The 26,680-nt window shown below is 51.5% G+C and overlaps 1 protein-coding gene across 3 annotated transcripts in view; it reads right to left on the bottom strand.

Annotated features, from left to right (window-relative positions):
* ABR (ABR, RhoGEF and GTPase activating protein) overlaps nucleotides 1-26,680 on the bottom strand; it is a 187,977-nt gene that overhangs the window by 98,169 nt on the left and 63,128 nt on the right. For all 3 annotated transcript variants that reach the window (XM_027518042.1, XM_027518046.1, XM_027518043.1), the window contains exon 2: nucleotides 2,020-2,204. In XM_027518042.1, coding sequence (XP_027373843.1) covers nucleotides 2,020-2,204 — 185 coding nt within the window. The remainder of the gene's footprint in view (nucleotides 1-2,019; nucleotides 2,205-26,680) is intronic.

Below are 26,680 nucleotides of genomic sequence, written 5' to 3'. Positions count from 1 at the left end.
CTAGCCAATGGCGCAGAAGTTAATCCTGGGGTTTCCAAGCCCTTTGGTCAGTTTTCACTGTAGCATTTCTTGGATTTTAGTCCTCAAACCTAGTTCTTCTCTTGTGAGTCACCAAGCAAAATGGGCAGTATTGTAGTAAAGGAAGTCCTTGCCCCAAAGCCCCAGGGCTCCAGGCGGGGGCATCTTCCTGTTATGCCTGGGATCTGTTTCACTAGAGAAAGCACCTGAGTACCTTTCACCAGGGCATCTAAAAGTTGATGGACAAGCATTCCTGCAAGGTAGTCATGTGACAAGGAAAGGAGACAAGACAGGAAGTAAGGAGGAAGGCAAAGAGGGGAAAGGAAACGGCTTTTCTCTCCAGCAAGCAGTTCTAATCTGGCCACACGTTCTCAGCTCTCAGCCAGCATTCCTGGTGCTGGGTTGAGTCCTGCAGTGAGTCTTTCTGTGTCTGCTCACAGCGGCAATGACGGACACTCCCCAGGATGTCTCTAAGCCCTGATGTGGTCAGAGACCTAAAGGCAGTGTCGGAAAGCAGTTTTCACCTTGCCTCCCCTGCTTGGAGTCAGTTCAGGTCCCAGAGCACCCTCTCCTCCATTAGTAGCAAATCCTGCCCTGCAGGTCCACGATGGCTGTCTCTCACCTGCCACCCTTCCCTAGGACCACAGGACAGCACCCCAGAATGCTGGTTGTGGGGGGGCCTGAGCCTGACCAATACCCTTGCCCATCATCTCCTCCTCCCACCTGCCCCCCCTCATCCCTTTCCAAACTTGTACTGCCTGGCAGCTGATAAGCTCTGCCTAGGCCTCTGTTGCCATGGCAACAATGTGGCTTCCCCCAAGTGGGAAGCTGGTTGCCAAGGCCCTTGTTGCCAAAGGCTATAACAGCCACCCTGGTGTGCAAAGAGGGGGTGAGAGCTCTCCGCAGGGGTGGAGGGTGGCCGAGGAGGTTGGGAGGAAGGGAAGCAGGGGTTTCTCAAGAAATGGTAGAGTCCAGGCAGCCTTCCGGCTGGGGCGAGCAGCACTGGGCCCTGAAGGAGAGAAACAAGTATCTCCCAGCATCTCAGCAACTGCTCCTCAAGGGTATTAGAGGGAAGAAAGGGGACTCCCTACAAAACACAGCCAGACAGGGCCCTTACCAAGTAGGACCGAGCAATCCAAGCCCCCCCTCCACCGGGTAGAAGAAGAAATGGTTTTGATTCTTCCCAATTTCAGAAGAACAGCCCCCAGTAACCCCTCTGTCTCACTTCTCTTGTGTATCAGACACGTGGCACAAGCTGGGTCCAGACAAAGCCGGTCCCTGTGGCCAGGAACAGCATTAACTACCAGGATTGCAAACCTCCACACATCTTATCCCCGGGCCTGTCTCAGAGCCCATCCTCAGTACTGCTCCTGAAACGCTTCTCTTTGGAGCACAGCTCTCACCAGTGGACAAGAGGAGAGGAGGACACCATGAGGGCTCATTCCCTTCCAGAGTCAGCAGAGGAGGGCTGGACGGGGCCGGGGTCCTCAGGGAATGCTACAGAGGCTGCTCACCGCCCCCCACCCATGGCCGGCACCCAGGCCAGCCTTGGTTTGCTGAGCCAGCATCTGTGCCCTTTACAGCCTTTAGGTCACATATGGAGCCAGTGCCCGGCCCGGGGCCCAGAGAGGAGAGCCTGTTCCCTCCACGAGGCCCCATCCTGCTAGAGAGGAGCTGAGAGAGAAGGCTGAAAGAGGTGAGGGGCCCAGGAGGCAGGGGGAAGCAGATGGCTGGTAGAGAGGCAGGGACAGGTACCGGGTGGCACAGAGAGCAGCAGGTGGTGGCTGGAGGCGAGGGCTGATCGGGGAGGGCTAGTCTGAGAGTCCAGGACCAGAATGAGACCCAAGGGCACCAAGAATGGCCAGGCCCCAGTTTCCCAAGTCCAGCACCCCAGGAGCACCCCAAGCAGAGCCTGGCCCATGGCACCATGCCTGCCTACCCCTCCTCCTCCCCACAAAACACCCTCTTCCCCAACCTGGAAGGAAAAGCAGGGATACCTACCCCAGGTGCCAGCCCCTCGGGTGGGGTGGGGGAGATGCTGTCCCCGCCGCCCTGGCTCCGGGCGCTGAGCTGCGGCGACATGGTGGGCGACTCGTCGATGTACGGCATGGTCTCCGAGCCCTCCGGGGGCCCCTTCTGCTCCTCATTCCCCTCTGCGTCGTAGTCGTCCGCCCCGTAGCTGAAGTCTGAGACAAGGAACAAGAAAGGCCACTGAGAGTCCTCCACCAGGGCTGCCAGGGACTTACCAGTCCGCGCAGTGGGCGGCGGCGGCGGCCCCCGGCTGCCATGGCCCTAGCCCCACCATCCACGCCCGGCCCGGGCAGGGCTGCGCGGCCCGGGGCGCCAGCAGGCACCCGGCGCTGCGGTTCAGGGGCCGCGGGGAGTCCAGGGGGGGCGGCTCCGCGGTTGCCACCCGCTTAATAACATGTCAGTCGCGTACTTCGAGCTGCTGTTTCCTTTGCCTCCTGCCTAATTCCAAGTCTAAAAATTAGCAGTGGGAGCAGGAGGCAGGACGCTTCCAACTCTCCTCTCTGAGTCACCATTTTGCTTTTTATAGGGAGCAGGGAGGTGGGGGCGGGCCGAGCGATGTCACTTCCTGTGCCCCTCCTCCTTGGGTACCATTTGTACACGGAGCCCCATCCCTGGCTGGTGGGGAGCAGGGCTGGGTTCGGGGGGTGGGGGCTGAGGAAGGGCCCCCGAGGGAGCCCTGGCCCCTCTGAACAAGGCTCCGCGCAGGTCGGAGCCCAAGGCTGGCAGAACGTGGGCGAGAAGGCCGCCCGGGCCTGGCAGGGACCTGGTGGAACAGCAGAGTCCTCAAAAGCCGGCACTTATTTCTGTAATTTCCACGGAGGCTTCCTTCGGAGAAGGAGGGCAAAGAAGGCCGTAGGGAAGTCAAGCTGCCGTTAACCCTGCTGGAGCTGCCAGCACCACTTGGAGGCCAGGGCCCCCGCATAGACACCCCCTCCCTGGACAGCAGGCCGGGTCCGTGGGGCAGCCGGGACAGGACAGCACCTGAGAAAGGCCTCCATTTGACTCCATCGGTGGCGAGGTCTCTCCTGCAGCGGCCTGAGGGACCCTCCTCCACCCCCACCCCTCGTGGGGTCTGTCCCATCACCTGCTCGGACATCACTTCCTCCAGGGTGCCCTCCCTGGTGTCCCAGCTCAGAACTCCTACAGCGTGTGGCCTTCTAGCGCCCCTGGTGATCCTGCCCATTTGTCCCTGAACCCCTGGGGTGGGGACTGGGTGTCAGCCCTCGCTGAGGGCCCAGCACCCACGGCCGACGCGCGGCAGGGCCTTGGAAACGTGCAGAGAGTGAATGGGCAGAGGAATGCACTGTGCCGCTCGGGTCCAAGGCTGGAGCCAAGTTCTCAGTGGGGGCCCTGGCTCCTCCGCTGTCAAAACACGCCGGCCCCCGGGGCAGCCGGCAGCCTGAGAATGGTGTCAACAGGTCACCAGGGCACCCGCCACGGCCACACTCAATCCAATCTGGCCCTTTGGCAGCTGAGGCCGCCCCCCCGCCCCCCACGGCCTCACTGCACCTGTTCCTGCTGACTTCCTCTCCTGTGCCGACGGCCCACTAAGCTGTCAGGGCTGTGAGCTACTATTTTTTTTCCCAGGACAGGCATGCACATGAAGAACCACAGGACCTAGCGACCCAGCCGCTGGGATATGTGTGCCCTGCACTCGGGAAATGGGACCCACTGATGGGGGCACACAGGAATTCTCCTGTTTTCAGGGGCCGAGAGGGAGGAAGAAAAGCCACAGTATTCAGCCTGCCCGAGTCTGGCACTGTGAAGGGGCCTGGCTGTTTGGTGAGATGCACTCACTCTGGAGAAGCACAAGGGAATGAAACGCCACATTAACCCTCCATCTGTCCTCCAGGAGGCTCCAGGCTGCCCTATTAGTGCCTGGAGTCAAGGTCAGGGGTGTGAGCCATGGTGAACCCTGCTCTGGCCAACAGTTCAGACTCCAGCAGGCTGCACTGATTCTCCTCTACACTGACCAATTCCCAGGGGTCACAGGACCAGCGCCTTCACTCTCAGGACATTTCCCCAGGGCAAGGGCAGAGGGGCCACAGGGAGGGTGGTGAGGCTGGACTCTACTGCACAGTCTGGAACTGCCTGGGTCATAACAGGGTGGGAAGTTTGCTGCCAGCTTCCCCGATGTGTGCCCAATTCATCCTTATCAGAGTGGGAGCCATGGACCACAGCTCAGCCCAGACACGTCGGTGAAGCTGCTCTCACTACCACCAGTTCACAGACGGAGTCTCTGAGTCTCAGAGAGCTTTGCACAGAAAGGATCTCAACCCAAGTCTGTCTGTCTCCAAATGCCATCTTTCCCCTTCTGAATCTCATTACTTTCTAGAGGAATCTCTTTCCATCAGTACAAGGATTGGAGAAGAAGCCCTGCTTGTCAGGGGAGGCTGACCAAATAGGCAAGGGAAGAGTGCCAGCCACAGCAGCGGGGATACCCAGGGGTGGAAGAGAATGCCCATAGAGCTCTCTGCAAATTCCCCATGGATACTGCCTCTTTCATTTCACACTCCAGGAGACCCCAATAGCCCAAGAAGCCAGCCAGAGACCCTGGAAACTCCTACCAGAAAAGACAGACCTACAGAAAAGATAGAGACACCACCCCTTCAAGAAGGAAGGAGCCCTAGGAACTTGGAGGATGTAAATCTGCCAAGCACAGCCTTCAATCTGTGTAGGTCCCCAGACAGGAAGGCTGAGTGGACATGGCTAGGCCACCAGGTGTCAAAAGAAGGAGAAGGGGATTTCCCTAATGGTCCAGTGGCTAAGACTCTGCACTCCCAATGCAGGGGGCCCAAGTTCCATCCCTGGTCAGGGAACTAGATCCCACATGCTACAACTAAGAGCTCTCACGCCACAACTAAAGATCCTGCAAGCTGCAATGAAGATCAAAGATCCCGCGTGCCGCCACTAAGATCCAGTGCAAAATAAATAAATACTATAAAAAAGAGAGAGAAGGTAGAAGAGGCTTCTGACAGCCAATATCCATTTCCCCTCCTAGTGTCAGAAATCTCATTATCTTGGAGTGGCAGTGTGCTCAGTGGCTGCTCTTCCTAGCGGTACAGAGTATGTGATGAAGTTCTGGCCAATGAGTGTTAAGTGGATATGTGTAGAACTTCGAGGAAAGTTTCTGAGATTGCTTCACCTAGAATGTATGTTTCCCCCGTCCCCATGCTTCCTCCTTCTGTTACCAGTTTGGAAGGCAGATAGGATGGCTGGAGCTCCAGCAGCCATACTGAACCATGAGGTGACCCTCAGGATAGAAGCCAGTGCTGAATACAGCTGAGCACAAAGCTAGGAGCCTGGGCCAGTGATGGCACAGCGAGCCAACATACCACCCCAGGGCTGTCTATCTCTGGACTTCTTCTAATGAGAGAAGAAAAATGCCTGTTATTTAAGTCACTGTTACTTAGTTTTTATGTTATATGTAGTCAAACCTAATTATAACTGATCCAGATGGTTTTCCTTGACATTCTATCTGGGTGCTTTTCCTACTGCCTTCACTGTTCCTTCTAGTATCCTTGGTAGAATCCTATCTCTCTGTCCATCCCTTAAAAAAATTCTTTTTTTTTTTTGGCCACACCTTTGGCTTGTGGGATCTCTGTTCCCCAACCAAAGATTGAATCCATGCCCCCTGCAGTGGAAGTGCTGAATCCTAAACACTGGACCACCAGGGAATTCCCCCAAACTGTTATTCCTACACATCTTTACAGGCTTCCCTGATGGCTCAGTAGTAAAGAATCTGCCTGCCAATGCAGGAGATGTGGGTTTGATCCCTGGATTGGGAAGATCCTCTGGAGAAGGAGGTGGCAACCCACTTCAGCATTTTTGACTGGAAAATCCCATGGACAGAGGAGCCTGGCAGGCAACAGTCCATGGGGTCCCAAAGAGTCAGACACGACTTAGTGACTAAACTACACATCTTTATAATAGAATACTGCTCAGCAATAAAAGGGACAAGCTACTGAGACACAAAGAAATGACTCTTCACAGGCATTATGCTAAGTGAAAGAAGCCAGATACAAAGGAACACATCTTGTATGGCTTCACTTACATGAAGTTCTAGAACAGACAAAACTAATTTATGCTTGAAAAAAAAGAAAAAAGAGAAAATAGCAGTTGCTTGTAGGGGTCAGGTGGGGACAGGATTTGGCTGGAAGGAGCACAGGGAATTTTCTAAGGAGATGGAAATGTATCTTGACAGGGATATGCGGGTACACAGTGATGCATTCATCGACTTCATCAAATAGTACACTTAAGATTTGTGCATTTCACTAAATGTTGAACTCTAGTGATTGATTTGCATGTTAATGTGTCGAAGTGAAACGTAGCTAATGTTTGCAACTTACCCTGAAATACATAGAAAACAAGATGCATTGATGATGTTCAAGAGGGAATGGATAGATGTGTGATAAAGCAAGTGGAGAAAAATGATAATTATCGACTCCAGATGGTGGGTCCATGGGTGTTCACTATAAGATACTTTAAACTTTTATGTAGGCTTGAAATTTTTCACAAGAAAATGAGGGGGAGAAATTGGTGTTCTCCAGGCTTCTGTCACTTCTTTTACTCCCCTCTCCCAAATTTTATTTATATTCCAGGGAGAGGTCTGGGCTACAGACCCATCTCTTTGATCGTTTCCTGCACATCTCCACCCCCAGGAAATTCAAACCCAACCTTTCCCTGAAGTTAATGTGCTAGATTACTCAAGTCGGAAACCAAGGAGTCATTCCAGATTCCTCCCTCTTCCTGTTCATATCCTACACCCTGAGATATCCCCACTCCCCATCGTTTTTCCCATCCCCATCAACTCTTATAAGGACAATACCAACACTCTTTTCCCGAGAGTGCCAGACTACAGATCTGATGATTCAAAAGTCAACATTTCCCCATTCACTTCAAGGGCCAAGCCAAACTCCTCAGCAAAAAGCCTTTCATGGTCATCATCTGCCTCTTCCTTTACAGAGTCATATTCTGCTGTTCTGTAACATCAGACATTTTCTAGGTATGTCCCTGCAAGCCCCTAGAGATATATATATATATCCAAATCCTAACCTTGGCACTCATAAATGTGACCTTATTTAGGAAAAAGTTCTTTGTAGATGTAATTAAGTTAAGGATCTCTAGAAGAGATGATCTTAGACTAACTGCGTGCATGCGTGGTAAGTTGCTTCAGTCTTGTCTGACTCTTTGCGACCCTATGGAATGTAGCCCACCAGGCTCTTCTGTCCATGGGATTCTCCAGGCAAGAACACTGGAGTGGGTTGCCATGCTGTCCTCCAGGGGACCTTCCCGACCCAGGGATCGAACCCGTGTCTCCTGCATTGCAGGTGGATTCTTCACCGCTGAGCCACCGGGGAAGCCCTCTGGACTAAGATGGACCTGAATCAGATGACGTGTCCTTGTAGGTAAAGCAGGGAGAAGACACAGACACACAGAAGAAAGCCATGTGCAAATGGAAGCAGAGATTGGAGTTATGCAGCCAGAAGTCAGGGGACACCTGGAGCCACCAGTTGGAAGAGGCAAGCAAGGATTCTCCCCAGCTTAGTGCCTTGGCAGGGAGCGTGGCCCAGCCAACACCTTGATTTTGGACTCTGGCCTCCAGGCTCTGAGCAATTAAATTTCTGTTGTTTTTAAGTCACCAAGTTTATGCTAATTTTTTCTACTGGCAGCCCTATGTCATTAACACAGTGACCTAACGTGCTCGTTGTTTCCTACCTCTGAACCTTTGCCCGTGCAGCTCCTACACCTAGAACCCCCTCTTCACCCCTTGTCCGCCTGGCAAAGTCCTATTTAGCCTTCAAATACAGCTCAGTATGAACCCTTCTCCTATGAAACTCCTTGTCTCCTTCATATAGGAAGTGCTTTTGCAATCCAATGAGAAAAACTCAACTTGCTAAATGAGTTAGAGAAATGAACAGAAAATTAAAAGAACTGTAAGTGCCCAGTGTGTAATATGTGTGTGTATATATATATAAAATATTAAATGTAACCTCAGTTGTAACCAAAGAAAATGCAAACTTCTATACTTTGCAATTTTCCTATCAAATCAGCAAGGAAAATACCCAAACTTGTACGGAAACAGGCATTCTTAGAATTTCTTGGAGGATATGTACAACTGGCACAACTTTTCAGGAGCCAGTTTGGTATCAAAAGCTTTAATAGTTGGTATAGTTTTTATTTTTTTCTGCACTGGATCTTCGTTGCAGTGCATGAGATTCTCCAGTTGTACAGGATGGGCTTACTTGAGGTGTGTAAGTAAGGGCTCACTTGAGGCGAGGGGCTTAGTTGCCCCACGGCATGTGGGATCTTAGTTCTCCAACCAGGAACTGAACCCAAGTCAGTCCTGCACTGGAAGATGGATTCCTAACCACTGGACTGCCCCGGAAAGTCCTGGTACAGATTTTAACCCAGCATAATCTAAGACTGTGTACTAAGAAATTAGTTGTAAATGTGCATAAAATAGAGTTATAAGATTATTAATCACAGGGCTGTTTATGATTGTGACATTAAAAACAAGCTGAATAATTATAGGGAATTATTGAGTAAATTATGGTATTTCATCAAGATGAACTACTACGTAGTCATTAAAAATTATATGGATGATTTACATCAGCTTATTAAGTAAAAAAAGAAATTAACAATAGTATGTACAGAATGTTGTTGTTCAGTCGCTCAGTCGTGTCTGACTCTTTGCGACCCCATGGACTGCAGCACACCAGGCTTCCCTGTCCTTTACCATCTCCCGGAGTTTGCTCAAACTCATGTCCTTTGAGTCGATGATGTCACCCAGCCATCTCATCCTCTGTGGCCCGCTTCTCCTCCTGCCCTCTATCTTTCCCAGCATCGGGGTCTCTTCCAATGAGTTGGCTCTTCACATCAGATGGCCAAAGTATTTGGGGAAAAAAAAGTTTATATGCTTATATCTGTATGTTGCCTAAAAGGCAACAACACAAAACAATTATAAAGCATTCAGATTCTGAGGATTGGGGAGAAATCATTAATAATTCATAGTCTCTGTTCTCTAGGCTACTAGCAGACACTGCTTGTCTTCTACTCGGTATCTAGCTTCTCCTCTTCCCTCATGCTGGTTTTCTATGAAGTGACAATGAACCCAGTCCCAGGCGAAATATCCATTTTCTCTGCCTCTCTTACAACCAGGAATGGCCACTTGACATAGTTCTGGTCAATGAGATGCTAGTGAAGGCCTCTGGCAAAGCATTTGCTTTAACAATTAAAAAGGGACTTTTCACCTTCAACTCAGATGTGATGAGTTCCAGTGGCCATACTGCTGCTATGAGGAAATAATCAAGAAAGAACACAGACATTTCCCTGATGCTACTGAGCCACTTTCACTTTCACTGAGCTAGGAGCCACACTAGAAACAGCCTACCTCATTTCTTGCTAAACAGGAACTATAAGCCCCTATATATTGGATTTCCTGCCAATTAAAACGAACACAGTCTTAAGTGAAATCCTTACAGCCCAGTAGAGGAAGACAGTCCAGTAAGCACAGAAACCTCCTAGATGCTATGACAGAAGCACCTCACAGGCAAGGCAGAGAGGTGGGAGGAAGAAACAGGATGGATGAGGGAGTGGCTGGATGGGCTTGGGTGATACTCCAAGGAAGGTAGTTTATCACTGTGGCGAAGAACAAGAACCCTGGGTTCACACAGGTGCGGCTCCAATCCGGGCTCCATCACTTCCTAACTGCTCTGTGCTCAGAGGCAGCCACTTACAAATGGAAATTGGTTGCTGTGAAAGAGGATGACGTAGAGATGGAGCGCACAGGGCTACTTTGAGGATTAAGCTGGATAACGCAGGCAAAGCACTTAGCACATAGTAAGCACCCAATAAAGCTTAGCTGCTATTATTAATATAATTAATTGAATAAAGATGTGTGGGTGCTTGCCAGGCAGATGGGGGACAGGAGCAGAGTTCTAGGCAACGAGAAGAGGCTTGGCAAAGGCACAAAGTGTGAAACAGCAGGGCCCCTTAGGGGGACTATAAATAGCCTGGCCTGGCTGGAAAACTGAGTGAGCAGAGGGAGTGAGGGGCAGATAGCGCTGGAGAAGTGGGCACAGACCAGCACACCGAGGGCCTTGTGAGCTAAGCGTCAGGCAGGACCCACTGGGGAGAGTTGATTTGAACCATTATCCACAGTGGGGTCTCACCAGCCACATTGTTGCCGAGCATCGCTAACTTCAGATAATTCTTCCTGATGCGTATGTTCCCGTCCAGTTACAATGCAGGCAGCATCCTGTGACCTCCAGATTGCCTAAGAATCATCCAGATTGGGACCACATGTGATCACAGAGTTACCTATTTCAGGCCTGTGATGGAGTCTCTGCCAGATGCCAGGATATGAACCAACCAGTGTCAGACCATCTCAGACACGCTCCTTTTGGGTAATGTGAAGAGGTGGCCAGAGGCAGTAGGTTCAAACCCAAATGACCAGCCCTCACTTCTACCATCTCCAGCTCTAGTGGGCACAAGGGGGAGGAAGGGGCACCCAGATGGCTGGAGGCACACAGGTGTCAAGCTATTTACAACCTTTTCCTGAGAATGTCCAGTGACCGATGGACATCGCCAAGAATCTATCCTGGTATCCCGAACCCCATAAGAGATGCTGAGGACAGTTTGAGGGATCTTTCCCATCTCCTCTTGGACACTCTAAGAATCTGTGGGTACAGGATAAAGATGAGTTTCAGGTGTGGAATGGTCCTTCCCTACCAGCAGGGGAGGGACAAAGGCTGATAAACTCATTTTCTGCCTTAGAACTGACAATGGGAGTGGGGGTGGGGAAACCTTTGGAGACAGCAGAGGGAGGCTCAGGCCTGACCATGCTTCCCACTAACACAGCATCAAACATCTTCAGAGAGCATCAAAAGTCTCTGTATGTAGAGACTTTCCTGGTGGGCCAGTGGCTAAGACTCTGTGCTCCCAAAGCAGGGGGCCCAGGTTCAATCCCTGGTCAGGGAACTAGATCCCATATGCTGCAATTAAGAGTTTGAATGCTGCAACTAAAGATCTCGAGTGCTGCAGCAACAAAGATCGAAGATCCCATGTGCCGGACTCATACCTGGTGCAGCCAAAAATAAGTCTCCATATGCCACTCGCTGTGTCAGGTGGTAACAGAGCCAGGGGCACAGACCATCCCCACTTCCCGACCTCGCAGGGTGGTTCTAGCATCACTGCCATCCATGCCTTGTCAAGCCCTGGGCTGTGCACGCACCTCTTTTCACCTTCAGAGCAACTCTGTGATAGACGAATCTTACAAACAATATGCTGAGCAAAAGAATCCAGACACAAAGGAACACACACCGCATGATTCTATTCCTATGAAGTTCAGCAGCAGGAAAACAAACCGACGGTGATGAAAGTTCACAGGAGAGGCTACCTGTGGGCGGGCCGAGGAAGGCAGTGGGTATTGACTGGGAAGGGGCATGAGGGAACATTCCAGGTTACTGGAAACATTCTACAACTTGATTTGGGTGGGTACATGAGTAGAGGTATGTAACAGTTCATATTAAACTGTATGCTTAACATTGGGCTTCCCTCGTGGCTCAGCAGTAAAGAATCCACCTTCAATGCAGGAGACGCAGGTTCTATCCCTGGGTCGGGAAGATCCCCTGGAGTAGGGCATGCAACCCACTCCATTATTCTTGCCAGGATAATCCCATGGACAGAGGAGTCTGGCAGGCTACAGTCTATGGGGTCACAAGAGTCAGACACGACCTAGCAACTAAACCACCACCACATACTTAACATTGGTGCACTTTAAAAAGATTTTTAAGGGACTTCCCTGGTGGTCCAGTGGTTAAGATGCTGAGCTCCCGATGGAGGGGGCCCAGGTTCCCCGCATGCCACAACAAAGAGTCTGCATGCTGCAATTAAGACCTGGCATAACTGAATAAATTAAAAAAAAATTTTTTTTAATTAAAAAAAAAAACAAATTAAGCAGTACCATTATGATTCTCATTTATAATCAAGGAAGTGAAAGCATAGGGGGCTAATTCGGTTGCCCACAGTTTAAAAGGCTGTTAAATGGAGAACCAGTCTAAATACTAGTGGTGTGACTCTAGGACCTGTGCTTCAACCATTATAATAGGTACGACCTGTACAAATAGGAAGGGGAAAAAAAAACCCACCACCTGGGCAGGTTGTTCTCAGGGCCCTTGAGGGGAAGAGGCAACCTGTGGCAAAGCCTGAGGGAGAGGGCCAGTTGTCGAAGGGTCTGGGGGCGCCTTGAAGAACTGAGAGAAGAGGGGAAGGAAGAGGCCGTTCCCTGAGGGGACAGAGCTTCAAAGACGGGGCAGGACCACGCCCTTCTGCTCGGGGAACTGATGAACAGGCTGGTGAAGCTGAAGCCGAGGTCCTGGAATCCCTCCTCCTGCACCACTAGAGTCCTTCCAATTTGCCATTCCTGTCACTGTTGTTAAGTTGCTAAGTCGTGTCCGACTCCCAAAGACTGTAGCCCGTCAGGCTCCTCTGTCCATGGGATTCTCCAGGCAAGAATACTGGAGTGGCTTGTCATTTCCTCCTCCAGGGGTTCTTCTCGACCCAGGGATCAAGCCCGCATCTCCCGCATTGCAGGCAGATTCTTTGCCGCTGAGCCACCAGGGAAGCCCATTCCTGTCACCAGCTCCCAGCAAATGGTTCTGCCCCCTTCTCAGACCTCCCCTGGATGCCGGGCAGTGGATTCAGGCCGGTGCTGATTCAGGCCGGTGCTGACGCTGCTGTGAAACCATGAGCAGGTGGTTTCCCGATGTTAACCCCTCCCCCAGGAGGTACGCAGAGCTGCCGCGCGTGCGCACTCAGTCACTTTGGTCATGGCCAATCTTGTGACACTATGGACTACAGCCTGCCAGGCTCCTCTGTCCATGGGGCTTTCCTGGACAGAGGAGTGGGTTGCCATGCCCCCCTTCCAAGGGATCATTTCCTCCCAAATCCTTAAACTCCCCCCACCTTCCCAGCAAACCAGGACACCCCCGACAAGTGGGGTCGGTTCTGAGGCTGACGACCCTCATGGTGGCCCTCATCTCCTTCACACAGCTGAGGGGTACACAGGGCTATGAACCTTGCCCTCCCCTCCCCCCACAATCTGGTGGAAACCAAGACAGTCAAGGCAGACTCGGAGTCTGGAACTGAGCAGCCATAGAACCCGGAAAACTGCTCTGCGGATCATCAGCTAGTCGGCTCTGGCCTCCCTCTGAGCTTCTTTGAAACAAGAATAAGTGTCATGTCTCAGGCTGGCTGTGGGACATTAAACGTCATGGGGGTGAAAGAACTTGGACAGCATCTGGGCAGAGCAATCCTCAGTAGAGGTCAGCTGAAGGCACCGGAGAGCGGGCTGGACACCTTCAGGGCCCTGTGACCCCAGATATCCCATTGGGAGTCCCCTCAGAGGTGGCATGGCACCAAGGTGAGGCCTTTTGAGACCAGCATCTTTCCCACAGGTCAAGTCGCCTCATTCTCAGCACCTCCTGCTCCACAATTGATGGAAGAGGGAGCTGGGAGCCAAGACAGGACAGTGGTCAAGGGCCTGGGCTTTGAGTCAGACTCAGGTTCCAATCCCAGTATTGTCACTTAAAAGCCATGTGACCTTGGGCAAGCTACTTGACTTTCCAGAGCCTCAGTTTCTTCATCTGTGAAATAGGGATAACAGACAATGCCTATACCTCATGAGGTTTTTGCGGGGTCCCCATGAAAAAGTAGGGCTTCCCAGGTGGCACTAGTGGTAAAGAACCTGCCTGCCAATGCAGGAGAAACAAGAGACACTGGTTCTATCCCTGGTTCAGGAAGATCCCCTGGAGGAGGGCATGGCAACCCACTCCAGTATTCTTGCCTGGAGAATCCCATGGAGCTAGGAGCCTGGTGGGCTACAGTCCATAGCGGTGCAAAGAGCTGGACACAACTAAAGCAACCCAGCATGTAGCATGAAAAAATAAGGGGCTTCCCTGGTGGCTCAGTGGTAAAGGATCTGCATGCAATGCAGGAGACGTGGGTTTGATCCCTGGGTCAGGAAGATCCCCTGGAGAAGGAAAGGGTAACCCACTCCAGTATTCTTGCCTGGGAAATCCCATGGACACAGGAGTCTGGTGGCCCATGGGGGTGAAAAAGAGTCAGACACCACTTAGCAACTAAACAACAACATGAAAAAATAAATGCAAAGCAAGGCACCTGGTTCACGACAGGTGCTAAATTAAAAAGTAACTATTATCCTCACTACCCCAGTCTTCTTGCTGAGCAATAAGGGCCCTTCGGGATCTCCTAGTCCTTGAAAAATAAACAAACAAACAAAAAGCAAATCGGAGCATTGAAAACATACAAATGGGCTAGGCTCCAGCAGGCTTTGCTTCATCAGTAGACCCAACTGTTCATTGGTCAGCCTGCACTCAGTAGGCTTAGCATCAAGCAAGGCGTCACAGGCCACAGGAGTATTTAAAATTTGAACTTGGGAATTTCCTGGTGGTCCAGTGGTTAGGACTCGGCGCTTTCACTACCGTGGTGCAGGTTCGATCTGTGCTCAGGAAATTAAGATTCTGCAAGCTGCCCAGTGCAGCCAAAATTAAAAATATATATAAAAAATAAATAAAATAAAATGTGAACTTCAAGACACCAGCTCCAACCTTTTCTACACATTGGAATTCCCTGGGAAGTCTGGTGTCTGGCTCCCAAGCCAGAGATCCATATTAAATTGGTGAGGGGTGGCCAGGGCAGCAGGGCTGTTAAAAGCTCCCCGGGTGATTCTAATGTATTATAAGGTTGAGAATCACCAGTTTCAGATGAGGACCCCGAGGTCACAGCCCCTAAAGTCAAATGAAACTCGATGCCAAAACAGCCCCAGGAAGCCATCAGCCAGGCTGTCTGACAAGCACAGGAGAGGTGACTTGTAAGAGGCAAGGTTTGACTTAAGCCCTGAAGGACTGGAAGGATTGCTGGTGAAGAGGCGAAGGAGGTGCACAGACAGGGCTTTACTCTGGGCGAGCACAGGGGGCAGCCCCTGACACATTCACACGGCGGGGTTGGGGGGCTCAGCCTCGGCCTGCAGCAGCTGCCTGGACCGCAGGATGGTCTCCTCCTCACCCACAGGCCTCCAGGCAGGCCTGGTGCAGGGGTACTAGCCACGCGAAGGAGCAACAGGAAGACAGAGCAGAGGCGCCCCGACAGCTGGTTCCCGGAGGTGCGGGCCGCTCAGCCCGAGCGCTCGGTTCTGGCTTCGCCCCCGCTGCTGAGAACAGGCTCAGACCCCCCGCGGGGGTGCGGCTCGGCCTCTCTGGTTGCCATGGTGACGCGATCCTCTCCTCCACCTCCCGGCTCCCCCGGGGAAGGAGGCAGAGACCGTGGCCGCCTGGAGAAGCCAGGACTCCAAGGCCTGAAACAAAGGAGTCCTAGATTTGGGGGCAACCGTAGCAAGGGCCGAAGAGGCAGGCGAGGGATAGGGAACCCGCCAAAACCGGCCCTGGGCAGAAAAAGGAGAGCGGCTTCACAGTGTCCAGGCTCAGAGAGACAAATGAGAAATGCTATTATCTGCACCATGTTTAACAGTACATATCAAGCCCACAGCCAGGATCTCATTTCATTCTCAAAACCCAGGGATGTTGTCAGAGTAGATATTACTCGCCCATTTTACACAGGGGAAGACTGAGGCTCAAAGAGGTTCTGGGTCTCATCCACAGCCACCTGGCTAAGAAACAACTGAACCACACCATCAAGCCTGCTCTTTGGACCAAGTCTATTGCTTTTTGTACTTGACCTAATTCCCCACTCAGGTAGAGGGGCCTAAAATTCCTAATTATTCTGTAGGAAATGCAGTTATATGTCCACCAAAACATATAGGAATAATGGTGCAGAACGACTAGATGACCTCACCACAGTGGAGAAAAACCTACTTCATGTATAAATGGGCAGCAGTCGTTCAACAAACAGCTCCTAAATTATGTACCAGACACAGTGACAGGAACAGACCCCAAGCAGGACTCAGTATCCCCAGCTGTGCTACCATCAGCCAGTCAATGGGATATAATGAGTGGACACTGGGGCCAGAAGTCAGATCTGGGTTCTGGTCCCAGCCCCACACAGCCCCTCCTTCCTCACTGTAAAATGGGGATGACACGGCTGCCCTGCCCAATCCACAGGGCTGCCCTGAAGATCAGGGAGGGATAGCAAACAAGGAGAGTATTCACAAACAGTACATTAGCCAATCAGACCCAAAAAAGAAGAAAAAAAATTCTTCTACGAAGAAAGTCAAGTTCATATTCATTTGGTCTTTGGTATATACTCCTCCTGAGATGGTAAAAGAATCTGCCTACAATGGGGGAACCAAGGTTCAATCCCTAGGTGGGGAAGATCCCCTAGAGGAGGGCATGGCAACCCACTCCAGTATTATTCGGAGAATCCCGTGGTGGGCTACAGTCCCTGGGGTCGCAGAGTCGGACACAACTGAGAGACTAAGCACAGCACAGCACATACTCCGGCTTACCCACTAGGTGGCAGAAGTCTGGAAGACAAGGATGGCCGTCTTCTATTCACTTCATTTTATTCATGGCACTCAGGACAGCATTCACACACAGTGGATCCTGGATAACTGTCATCCGGCTGATACACTCCCTTAAAAATCCTCTAATCTCATCCCATAATAGCCAATTCAATTACTTAGGGTCTGAGGCCAGGAGGTCACTGATAAATCCTATAGGAATTCTAACCTTTGATAGAGTTAACAGCTTTCCCTTGCCTCCTGCTTCCCCTCTGAACTGTCATGAATTGATAACAAGTAATGATCCTGGACTGATTTGATTTATTAAGGCTCTGCTCCTCCTCCTCCTCTCTCCCGGCTTGCTGGTAGGAAATGCGACTGGGCCCCCCAGGGGGAGAAGAAGCAGCCAGGAGGCGACGCAGGAGGAAGAATCAAAGGACCATTATGACAATGACCTTCGGATCCAAGTCCACTTATCACCAGCCTGGGCTGGCCTCCTCAGGGCCCCTCTCCCATATATGGTTTCATGAGTCCTTGGGGGTATTTATGAAAAATTAAATGACTCTCAATCTAATGCTGAGAAGAAGGCAGGGCCAGTTCAGAGGACAAATATCTAATACAAGGTCCAGAGAGGTTGGTAAGACGTTTAAAGAGGCCTTCACACATTGGTGGCAGCCAGGATCAGAATCTCTGCCCCTACCTTTGACATCATCCCTTCAATCCCAGAGCCTGGCAAATCCAGGCTCCCGCCTCTCTCTGCAGAATCAGCCAAGACATTCCCAACCTGCACACACCTGTACACCCTCACCCGGACATCCTCAGACACCCTGTACCTCTGTGCATCGCTGCCCGGCTCGCTGGCATTCAGTCCAGTGTGCTGGTGCTCCACACAGAGTCTCCCTAGACCCTAAAAAAAATCTCTATGATTGTCCAGGGTCATAAGAAGGTACCTCAAAACTCACTTCCTTCTCTCTTCCCTTCAGAGGACCAGGGGTTTCGCCTGCTCCTGCTTCCTTTTGTCACCCACCGAGGGGAGATGAGGGGAACTCCCCAAATCAATGGCTGCTTCCTGAAACACCAAAGTCATCTTTCCTCTGGGTGGTGCAAAGCCAGGTGAGGGCTAGGCTGGGGAAGGGCAATGGGGTTCCCCCAGCCAGCTCGTTTCTGCTCTTTGCCCACATGCATACACACACACACACACATACACAGACACGCCCACCTCCTTCAGGCCCTGACACCTCTGCCTCCCCCTGCTCTGATGAGCCCCTGTACACAATTCTCCTTCTCCTTCTTCCCCTGCGGCGGTGACCTTGGAGGCCGAGGGTTCCAGATGCTATAGCCTCCGTCAGGCTGGGTCCCTGAGTAACCCTGTGGAGCAGACCCTGCCGTCCTTGCCGTGGACCAGCGTGAGCAAGCAGCAGACCTTGCCTGTGCTCAGTCACGGGGATTTCAGAACCACGCTGGTTCCCTGGTATCACCAGCCTGCCCTCCAGCCCCTCCATGGGAGGTCAGTCAGCCACCCCAGTCTCAGAAAGGTTCCATGTCCCCTACCCAGCGCCTGACACTCCCTTCCTCCCAGGACCACCCATGCCAGGCTCACGGTGCGCCCCTGCTGCTCCTCTCCTGTTGCAAGAGAGAACCAGGGACACAGCACCCTCTTCCAAAGGCAAAGGGGAAGGAAATCCGGAATGTCCTCAAGCAGCAGGCTGAGGCCAAGAGTGCTGACGTCTTAGTTTTGGTAGAAATAGACACCAGGGCGCCAAGCTTGGTGAACCACCCACTCTCCCGGGGCAGAGTCCGAGGGCCCATCCCTGGCCAAACCCCAAGGATGGCCTATTGCTGATGTCTGAAGCAAGCCCCATGTAGACAGGGAACACCCATGTTCACTGCAGCACTATGCACAACCATCAAAAGGTGGAAGCAACTCAAGCGTCCACTGATGGATGAATGGATAAACCAATTGTGGCATATATACACTGTGGAATATTACTCAGCCTTGAAAACGAAGGAAATTCCAGCATGTGCTACAATGTGGATGAAACTCGAGGACATCACGCTAAGTGAAATAAGCAGTCACAAGAAGACGGTAGGATTCCACTTATAATGATGTTCTCAGTCAAATTCAAAGACAGGAAGCAGAATGATGGTTGCCAGGGGCTACGGGAGGGGGAAGAAGGGGCAGTTAGTGTTCAATGGGTGCAGCCTTTCAGTTGTGCAAGATGAAAAGAGTTCTGGTCATGGATGGTGGTGATGGTTGTGCAACCATGTCCTTAATGCCACTGAACTGCATACCTGAAAATGATTATGATGGTAAATTTGATATGTGTTTTACTGCAACTTTAAAACTAGAATAAAACATAACTTAAAAAAAAAAAAAAAGCACATAGCCAGACTTCCCTGGTGGACCAGTGGCTAAAATTCTGTACTCCCAATGCAGGGGGCACAGGTTTGATCTCTAGTCAGGGAAATAGATCCCATATGCCACAGCTAAGACTCAGAGCAGTCAAATAAATAAACATTGTTTTAAAAAAAAGAAAGAAAAAAAAAGAGCACAGAGGGAAGAAGCAACAGCAGAGAAACTCTTTCATGGGAATTAGCAGAGGGCTTCCCTGGTAGCTCAGCTGGTAAAGAATCTACCTACAATGCTGGAGACCCCAGTTTGATTCCTGGGTTGGGAAGGTCCCATAGCGAAAGGATAGGCTACCCACTCCAATATTCTTGGGCTTCCCTGGTAGATCAGACAGTAAAGAATCTGCCTGCAATGGAGGAGACCTGGGTTCGATCCCTGGGATGGGAAGATGCCCTGGAGGAGGGCATGGCTACCCACTCCAGTGTTCTTGCCTGGAGAATCCCATGGGCAGAGGAGCCTGGTGGGCTGCAGCCCATGGGATCGCAAGGAGTCGGACATGACTGAGCGACTAAGCAGAGCACAGCACAAGGGGACTAAACTAGACCTGGAGCCCATCAGCTTCCAAAGAGGGCTTTTGAGCCATCTTCTGAGTTACAAAGCCACGTTCCATCTTCATAGCTTGTTTCAACTATGCTGCCAACTTCCTGGCACAAGACAAGCCTGGCTCTGCTCTAGGCAGGGGCTGCCAGGCATTTGTCAGCTCCAATTTCAATACTCCTTCCCCCACCAGGCGGCACCCAGGCGCCCACTACAGGTTCCACCTGCCAATGCCAGTGGCAGTGTCCCAGGGAGCATGCAGAACCCCAGGGGTCACAGCCAGATATGATACTTGCCCCAGGTCACCCCTGGCTCTACCCCTACTCCTCTGCCACCCCCAAGTCCTCCACTCACATCCACACAGCTCCTTCCTCCCACCTGGAAGCAAGAGATGCCTGACCTCACACAGGAAGGCAGCCTCCTCTGAGATTCGAGCTCAGGACCAGACATGGCCCAGAGGCTGGCCAGGGACAGAGATTAGGAGGGGCAAGTGGTGGCAAGGAAAAAGACATGTTTCATCTTGGCCCTCATAACAAGGGTGGCTTTAGACCACAGGTCAGACAAGATAGGAGAGAGAAAAGCAGCGAGCCTCCAGGGCTGGTGGGACCCACCCTACCCCTGGAGCTACCTGTGTGCAGGCAGATGTTGGGTGAGGCCAGAGCAGCAGGGGCTGTTAATTACCTCAGCTCCCCGGAGAGTTCCTGGAAACGTCCCTTCCGTGCCTGAGCATCTGAGCAAGGGGGAGAGCGGGGGAGGGGGCACAGCTCCCACAAAAACTGGCTGATGTCAGAGGCCACATTTCACCCACAGGACCTGTGGGCAGGCAGTGTGCACAGCCCAGTCTCTCGGGACAATAAAAACAAGATTCTGAGTTGGAGGCAGAAAAGGGTTACAAGATCCGGAGGCTTGCCTTGGGAGCCATGAAACGGCACAGCTGTGTCCTGTGCTTTCCTAGCACTTGCTCTGGAACCCGGCTGTGTGTGCATGCTAAGTTGCTTCAGTCATGTCCCACTCTTTCTGACCCTATGGGTGTAGCCCACCAGGCTCTTCTGTCCATGGAATTCTCCAGGCAAGAATACTGGAGCAGGCTGCCATGCCTTCCTCCAGGGCATCTTCCCTACCCAGGAATGGAATCTGCGTCTCTTACATCTCCTGCATTGGCAGGTGGGTTCTTTACCGCTAGCGCCACCTGGAGCTTGGCTCTGGGAACATAAATCCCAGTTTTAGCTGTGTGATGTCAGGCAACTTGCTTAACCTCTCTGGGCCTTAGCATCCTCCTTTATAAAATGAAGATAATAATAATAAAACTATTTCATAGAGCTTTTGGACAGTTAAATGAGTTAGTCCAAGTAGAGGCGCTAAGACCATTGCCTGAAAGTGAAAAGCGAATTCGCTCAGTCGTGTCCAACTGTTTGCGACCCCATGAACTGTATGTAGCCTACCAGGCTTCTCTGTCCATGGGATTTTCCAGGCAATAGAACTGGAGTGGATTGCCATTTCCTTTTCCTGCCACGTAGTAAGTAAGGTTGGTTGTTATTATTGTTGATTTCATTATTTTTATTATTATCTTACTTCTCCCTACAATCCTGCCCCTGGGGAAGATAGGCAGCTCAGTTGGTCTGAGAGCAGCTGCATGTTGTGTGGGCAGCACACAGGTGACCCAAGCACCAAAAGAGGCACAAGGGAATGGCCCCTCCCCACAACAACTGTGCTCCCACTTTCCCCGCCTGCTCCTCCTGGGGCCGCTCTTCACCCTCAGCCCAAGATCTGAGCTCCTTCCTGGAACCTTGGGCCCTTTGATATTAGGCCAGCCATCCAGGCTCAAGGTCTGCAGTTTAATATCCTCCACAGCTCTACACCGAGCGCCTGGCCTCCTGGGAGACACACAGGGAGGCAGCGAAGGAGGAAGGGCATCACACACAGGTACAGGTCCCCCTGGGCCCCCGACAAATACACAGGGGCCGCCACCAACACAGAGAAGCTCCCAAGTAGAGCCACGAGCCTTCCCTCCCATTGCCACTATACTGGTGCACGCGTGTGGGTATGCATGTGTGTGCACGCATGTCTGTGCAGACACATATGCCCATACACACTCCTCAGGGTGGCCCACACAAGCTAACTCACTATCAGCTTTCCAGAAGGTACAAGCAGAGATGGTAGAATATTTTGGTCAAGAACTCATACTCTGGAGCCAGACTGCTTGGGCTGGAATCCCCAGCGCTACCTCTTAACCCGCTGTGTGGCCTGGAGCAAGTCGCTCAACCTCTCTATGCCTGTATTTCATCTTCAAAATGGAACAGTACCAACCAAACTCCCAGGGATTCTGTGAAAATGAAATGAGTAACATCTAAAGTGCACTTAAGAGAGTGGCGCCCCCCTCTGGGTATTAACTACTGGTACTCTGCCTCATGCGCTCAGTAAGTCAGATCTCATCACTGACTGGCAGGCTCTCCCTGAGGGTCTAGCTGTCCTCTGCTTCTACATCTTACTCCAGACCAGTCCACCAGACCCCTCTCTGCTGAGAACTCATCTGGCAATTGGTCCGCACCCCTCAAGGGCCCCAGGCAGAAATCCCCGGCTGTCTCCATACCAAGTCTGGACTTTGTCAACGCCCTGTCCTGACCTCACCAACTGCTTCCTGAGTTTGCCTCTGTCCGCAGGCAACACCCACATCTCTCATTCTTCCCGTTCAGAAATCAGAAATAGCTCCAGTCAACCATTCCCCACCTAGAAACTGTTTTTCTCTGGGGAGAGAGATGGCCAAGATTTTTCCACTAGAAGACGTACTGCGTGTCTCTTTACTGGACATCCTAAGAATCCCTGGTCCTAAGGGCATCTAGAATCCAAAAGAACGCTGGACATAAAATGCGAAGATTTAGGCTGTCTTTGGGCCAGTGACTTAAACTCTCCAGGTCACAGGGCTTGCTCCCCTGCCGAACATGGACAGCATCACCTACAGCCTGGTCAGTGCAGCGGTAAGGAGACAATGAAATGATGAGACAGTGTTTAGTGTTTAGTGTGCCACCCAGCACACAGAAGGTGCTCAGTGTGGCTAGAATGTGGACTTTTTACCTCCTTTCCCACTGCAGGCAAAATCGGAACTAAGTATTAAGAGTATGGTGCTGGCTTGGCCAAGCAGCCATTACCTTTAGCAAGTCGATGAGCTCTGTCAGGTGGTTTGGGGGGAAAAAAAATCATGATGCAGCCTGAGCAGCTTTCATTGGCTGGGATGCAGAGGAGCCCTCCATTCTGGGTGAAAGGTTGCATCCTGGTCCCCTCCCTTCCCCCAGAAGCTGGCTGACTTGGTCAAATCACCCACAGCCCCCAGTAGGAGGTGGAAGGTAGTCAATTGTGTCCTCCGTCACACACATCCAACCTGGGCAATGTCAGTTTCTGGAGCAGCTGTCTATCAAGCCCACCTGAGCAGATGATGCATCTTCCCCTGGAAAGGCTAGGAATTCAGACCCCGTGTGCCTATCCCAAGTCATCATCCCAAGGCAAGAAAACCACACCCTGAGACTAACCCATCCTTCTCACTGGTTTGAAGCCTAGTGGTCACCATAGCAACTGGCTCCCGCTCCAGCCTGCCAGGCGGGGCTGATGCAATTCTCAGGCAGTGAGCAATTCCAACTCAGCTCACACCGCTCTGCTCCCACTCGGGGGCGGGCAAGGGGGGAGAACAACTGAAGAGGGAAGAGAGGGGCGCACTTTACAGAAATCTCTGCTCTCCCCCAGTGCTGCCTCTAGGGATCTAAGGAAGAAAGAAGTGGTTTCTCCTCCCAGGTCCCTAACAAATACAGTGTCACTGCAGTGGCTGTCATTCGGGGAAGATTCATCTCCAAAGCCTCAGGAGACCTGGAGGGACAGGGGACACACTGAACCCTGGGCGTCTCTACTACATGTGGCGCCCTTTCCCCCTTCTGAGCCGGCACCCCCCCAGCTAGGCATGCTCACTTTGCTCAGCCCACAGGCAGCCCTGCCCTGCCAAACCCAACGGCATTAATACAACTTTACACTTCTCTGCTCAGGTGCGTTCTCTGCCTGGGTTCCATAAACCTGGACCTCTGTGCAAGCTAGAACATCCCCAGGGTACCACGGAGAGCTATCCTCCCAGCTCTCCATCCCACGCCACAAGGGTCTCCGGCTGCCCTGGGGAGTCTTATTCACTGGCTGGAGTCAATGTGAGATAACAAAGTACTCCACCAAGGACATACTGGCCAAGAGCCACTGACCTCTTAGAGCACAAAAGTCTTGCAACCAGAAGAAACAAGCCCTCAGAAAGGATGGGAGTTGAGTCACCGGCTCACAGCACACACACACACACACAGATACACATAAGGAAATGGGGATGGAAGCCACAGCCTGGCGATACTAGTGGCCCTCTCTAGCCTCCCCATGCCTACCCATGGATGCAGGCTCTCCCTCCTGAGGCCGCAGTCCTGCCGAAGATGCCTCTAGTGCCAGGAATGCTCCCCTCCCTTCCATCCCAACGGCCACTTCCCGCCCTAGGCTCCCTCCTACCTGGCCCGCATCAAGGGCATCCACCCAATCAGGAGATGGGCCTCAGCACAAACAGCCCTGCTCTGGGACCTTGCACCCTGCTCTGGGAGGAGATGTGCAGGCTTGCCAGTGCGGGGAGGGAAAGCACATCTCCATGGAACCCTCCCCCGTGTGCCCTTAAGGGCCGGTCACACTGGGCCCTCCCCGTGGTCACCCTGACAGATGCAAAAAGTGATTAATTTCAGGGGCCACTAGGGAGATCGCGCTGGGCTGTGGGATGTTCCCTTAGCACTTCCTGCGGGGGGGGCTTCCAGGACTATCGAGAGCAGATGGGCAGAGTCGGTAAACTGTCAGAGATGGAGGTGGCTCTCTAGATAGACGGATCAATGAAGTAGACTCGAGAGTCCAGAAATAAACACATCCATGTATGGTTGGCTGATTTTTGACAAGGGTGCTGAGATCATGCAATAGTTTTTTCCAACAAATGGTGCTGAGGCAACTGGATATCCACCCACGAAAGAATGAAGCTGGGCTCTTTATATCACACACACAAATTAACTCAAAACAGAAGAACTGCAAAACTCTTAGAAGAAAACAGGGGTAAAGCTCATGACCTTGATTTGGCTAAGGATTCTGAGATAAGACACCAAAGGCACAAGCAACAGGGAACACAGAGATAAACTAGACGCCATCAAGACTGAAAACTTCAGTGCTTCAGAGGGGGACTTCCCTGGAGGCTCAGTGGTAAAAAGTCCACCTGCAATGCAGGAGCTGAAAGAGACCAGGGGAAGCAGCTTCAATCCCTGGGTGGGAAAGACCCCCTGGAGGAGGAAATAGCAATCCACTCCAGTATTCATGGAAAATCCCATGGACAGAGAAGCCTGGTGGGCTACAGTCCATGGGGTAGAAAAGAGTCAGACATGACTGAGCAACTGAGCACGCATGTGCTTCACCAGACACCATTAAGTGAAAAGAAGGACTTTGCTGGTGCACGGCTTCAACCCCTAGCAGAGGAACTAGGTTCCCACATGCCAAGTGGCGCAGCCAAAAATAAAACAAATAAAATACGCATAACATAAAAAGAAAAAAGTGAAAAGACAACCCAAGGAATGGGGGAAATCTGCAGATCACATATTTGATAAGGGACTTGTAGCTACATTATATAAAGAAATCTCACAGTTCTACAATCAAAAGACACATAACCCAACTTAATCAAAAAATAAATGAAGGAGCTGAATAAACTTTTCTCCAAGGAAGGTAAACACAGCTTCCCTTCATTCAATTGACAGATAACCTGATGTCACCTACTATGTGCCACGTAGTAGGGACACAACTGGGAAGCAAAGCAGATTCAGCCTCCACCCTCAGGAGGCTTTATCTGGTGGGCAGACAGTTACCCACTTACCATATGACTGGTCCACGTAGTAATGCATTCAATCCCCATCCCCCATGGCTACATGGCTAGTTAACAGAGGCGCTGAGATCTGAATACACGCATCCTGAGCGCAGAACCAGCTCTTCTAGCCACCTCCAAGTTTCTTTTAACTGGGTATTTTGACCTCTTCCCAATATAGCTCCTGTGCCCAGGGATGCTAACAAAGAAATGGATAGATTTTGGCCCCGATGCCCAGCTGGGCTCTGTAGTAATAATAGCCCACACTTACACAATGAACTAACTCATGTGAGCCACACACCACCCTATGAAGTAGGTACTACAGTTGTAATCTCCCCATTTTACAGATGAGGAAACTGAGACACAGGTCACATGTCTGACCCAAGGTCACACAGCAACTGGATGGCTAAGCTTGGAATCCAGACAGTCTGATTCCACACACCACCCCCTCTCTTGCTACCTGACTAAATCAGTAATTCTACTGCACACACAATTCTAACACGCTCCCAGGTTCTGATGTCCCTCACGCCATGGTCCATGAGATGCAGCAACTACAAGGGAAAGGCCATAGCTAGAACACACCCAACAGGAGTGGGAAGAAGCCTATAGCCTGGACAGCTAGAAGGACGAGAACCACCGTGGTCTCGTGGCAAGCAGTGGGCAGACAGCCCTGAGGGAAGCAGCAGGGCCATGCCCTGGGCATGTCTGCTGGGCAAGTGGCCACCAAACTGGACACTCGGGGGAGAGCATCCAGCCACTGCAGCTTGACCCATTAGTGGATCATGCAGTCAGTTTGACAGGTCATTTTCTTTTTAATTATTTACTTTTGGCTGTGTTGAGTCTTTGTTGCTGGAAGTGGACTTTCTCCAGTAGCGGTGAGCGGGGCTACTCTTCATTGTGGTGTATGGGCTTCTCATTATGGTGGCTTCTCCTCTCGTAGAGCAGGGGCTCAGTAGCTGTGGTTCACAGGCTTGGCTGCCCATGGCACGTGGAATCTTCCTGGCCAGGGACTGAACCTGTGTCCCCAGCACCAGCAGGCAGATTCTTCACCTGGCAAACCACTTTTAAAACGGACTGAAAAGGAGCACCTCACATACTAAGGGCGGATGATTTTATGAAACTAATTCAAATAGATATGTGTACATATATATAAGGTGTGTGAGCTGCGTTGTAGAGTAAAATGATTCTCCGATTTAGGATTTTGTCCAAAAACGGAGGTGTAGCATTATTACCACTAAATATGCTGTAGTTTATTCATATAATGGGAATTCTACGCAGCTTTGACAATGAATCATCTAGAGCTATAGGTAAG

This window comes from Bos indicus x Bos taurus, chromosome 19, assembly GCF_003369695.1.
Source record: "Bos indicus x Bos taurus breed Angus x Brahman F1 hybrid chromosome 19, Bos_hybrid_MaternalHap_v2.0, whole genome shotgun sequence".
NCBI classification, from domain to species: Eukaryota; Metazoa; Chordata; class Mammalia; order Artiodactyla; family Bovidae; genus Bos; species Bos indicus x Bos taurus.
Note: the sequence above shows the minus strand (reverse complement) of the source record. Positions and strands in the feature narration are given on the sequence as shown.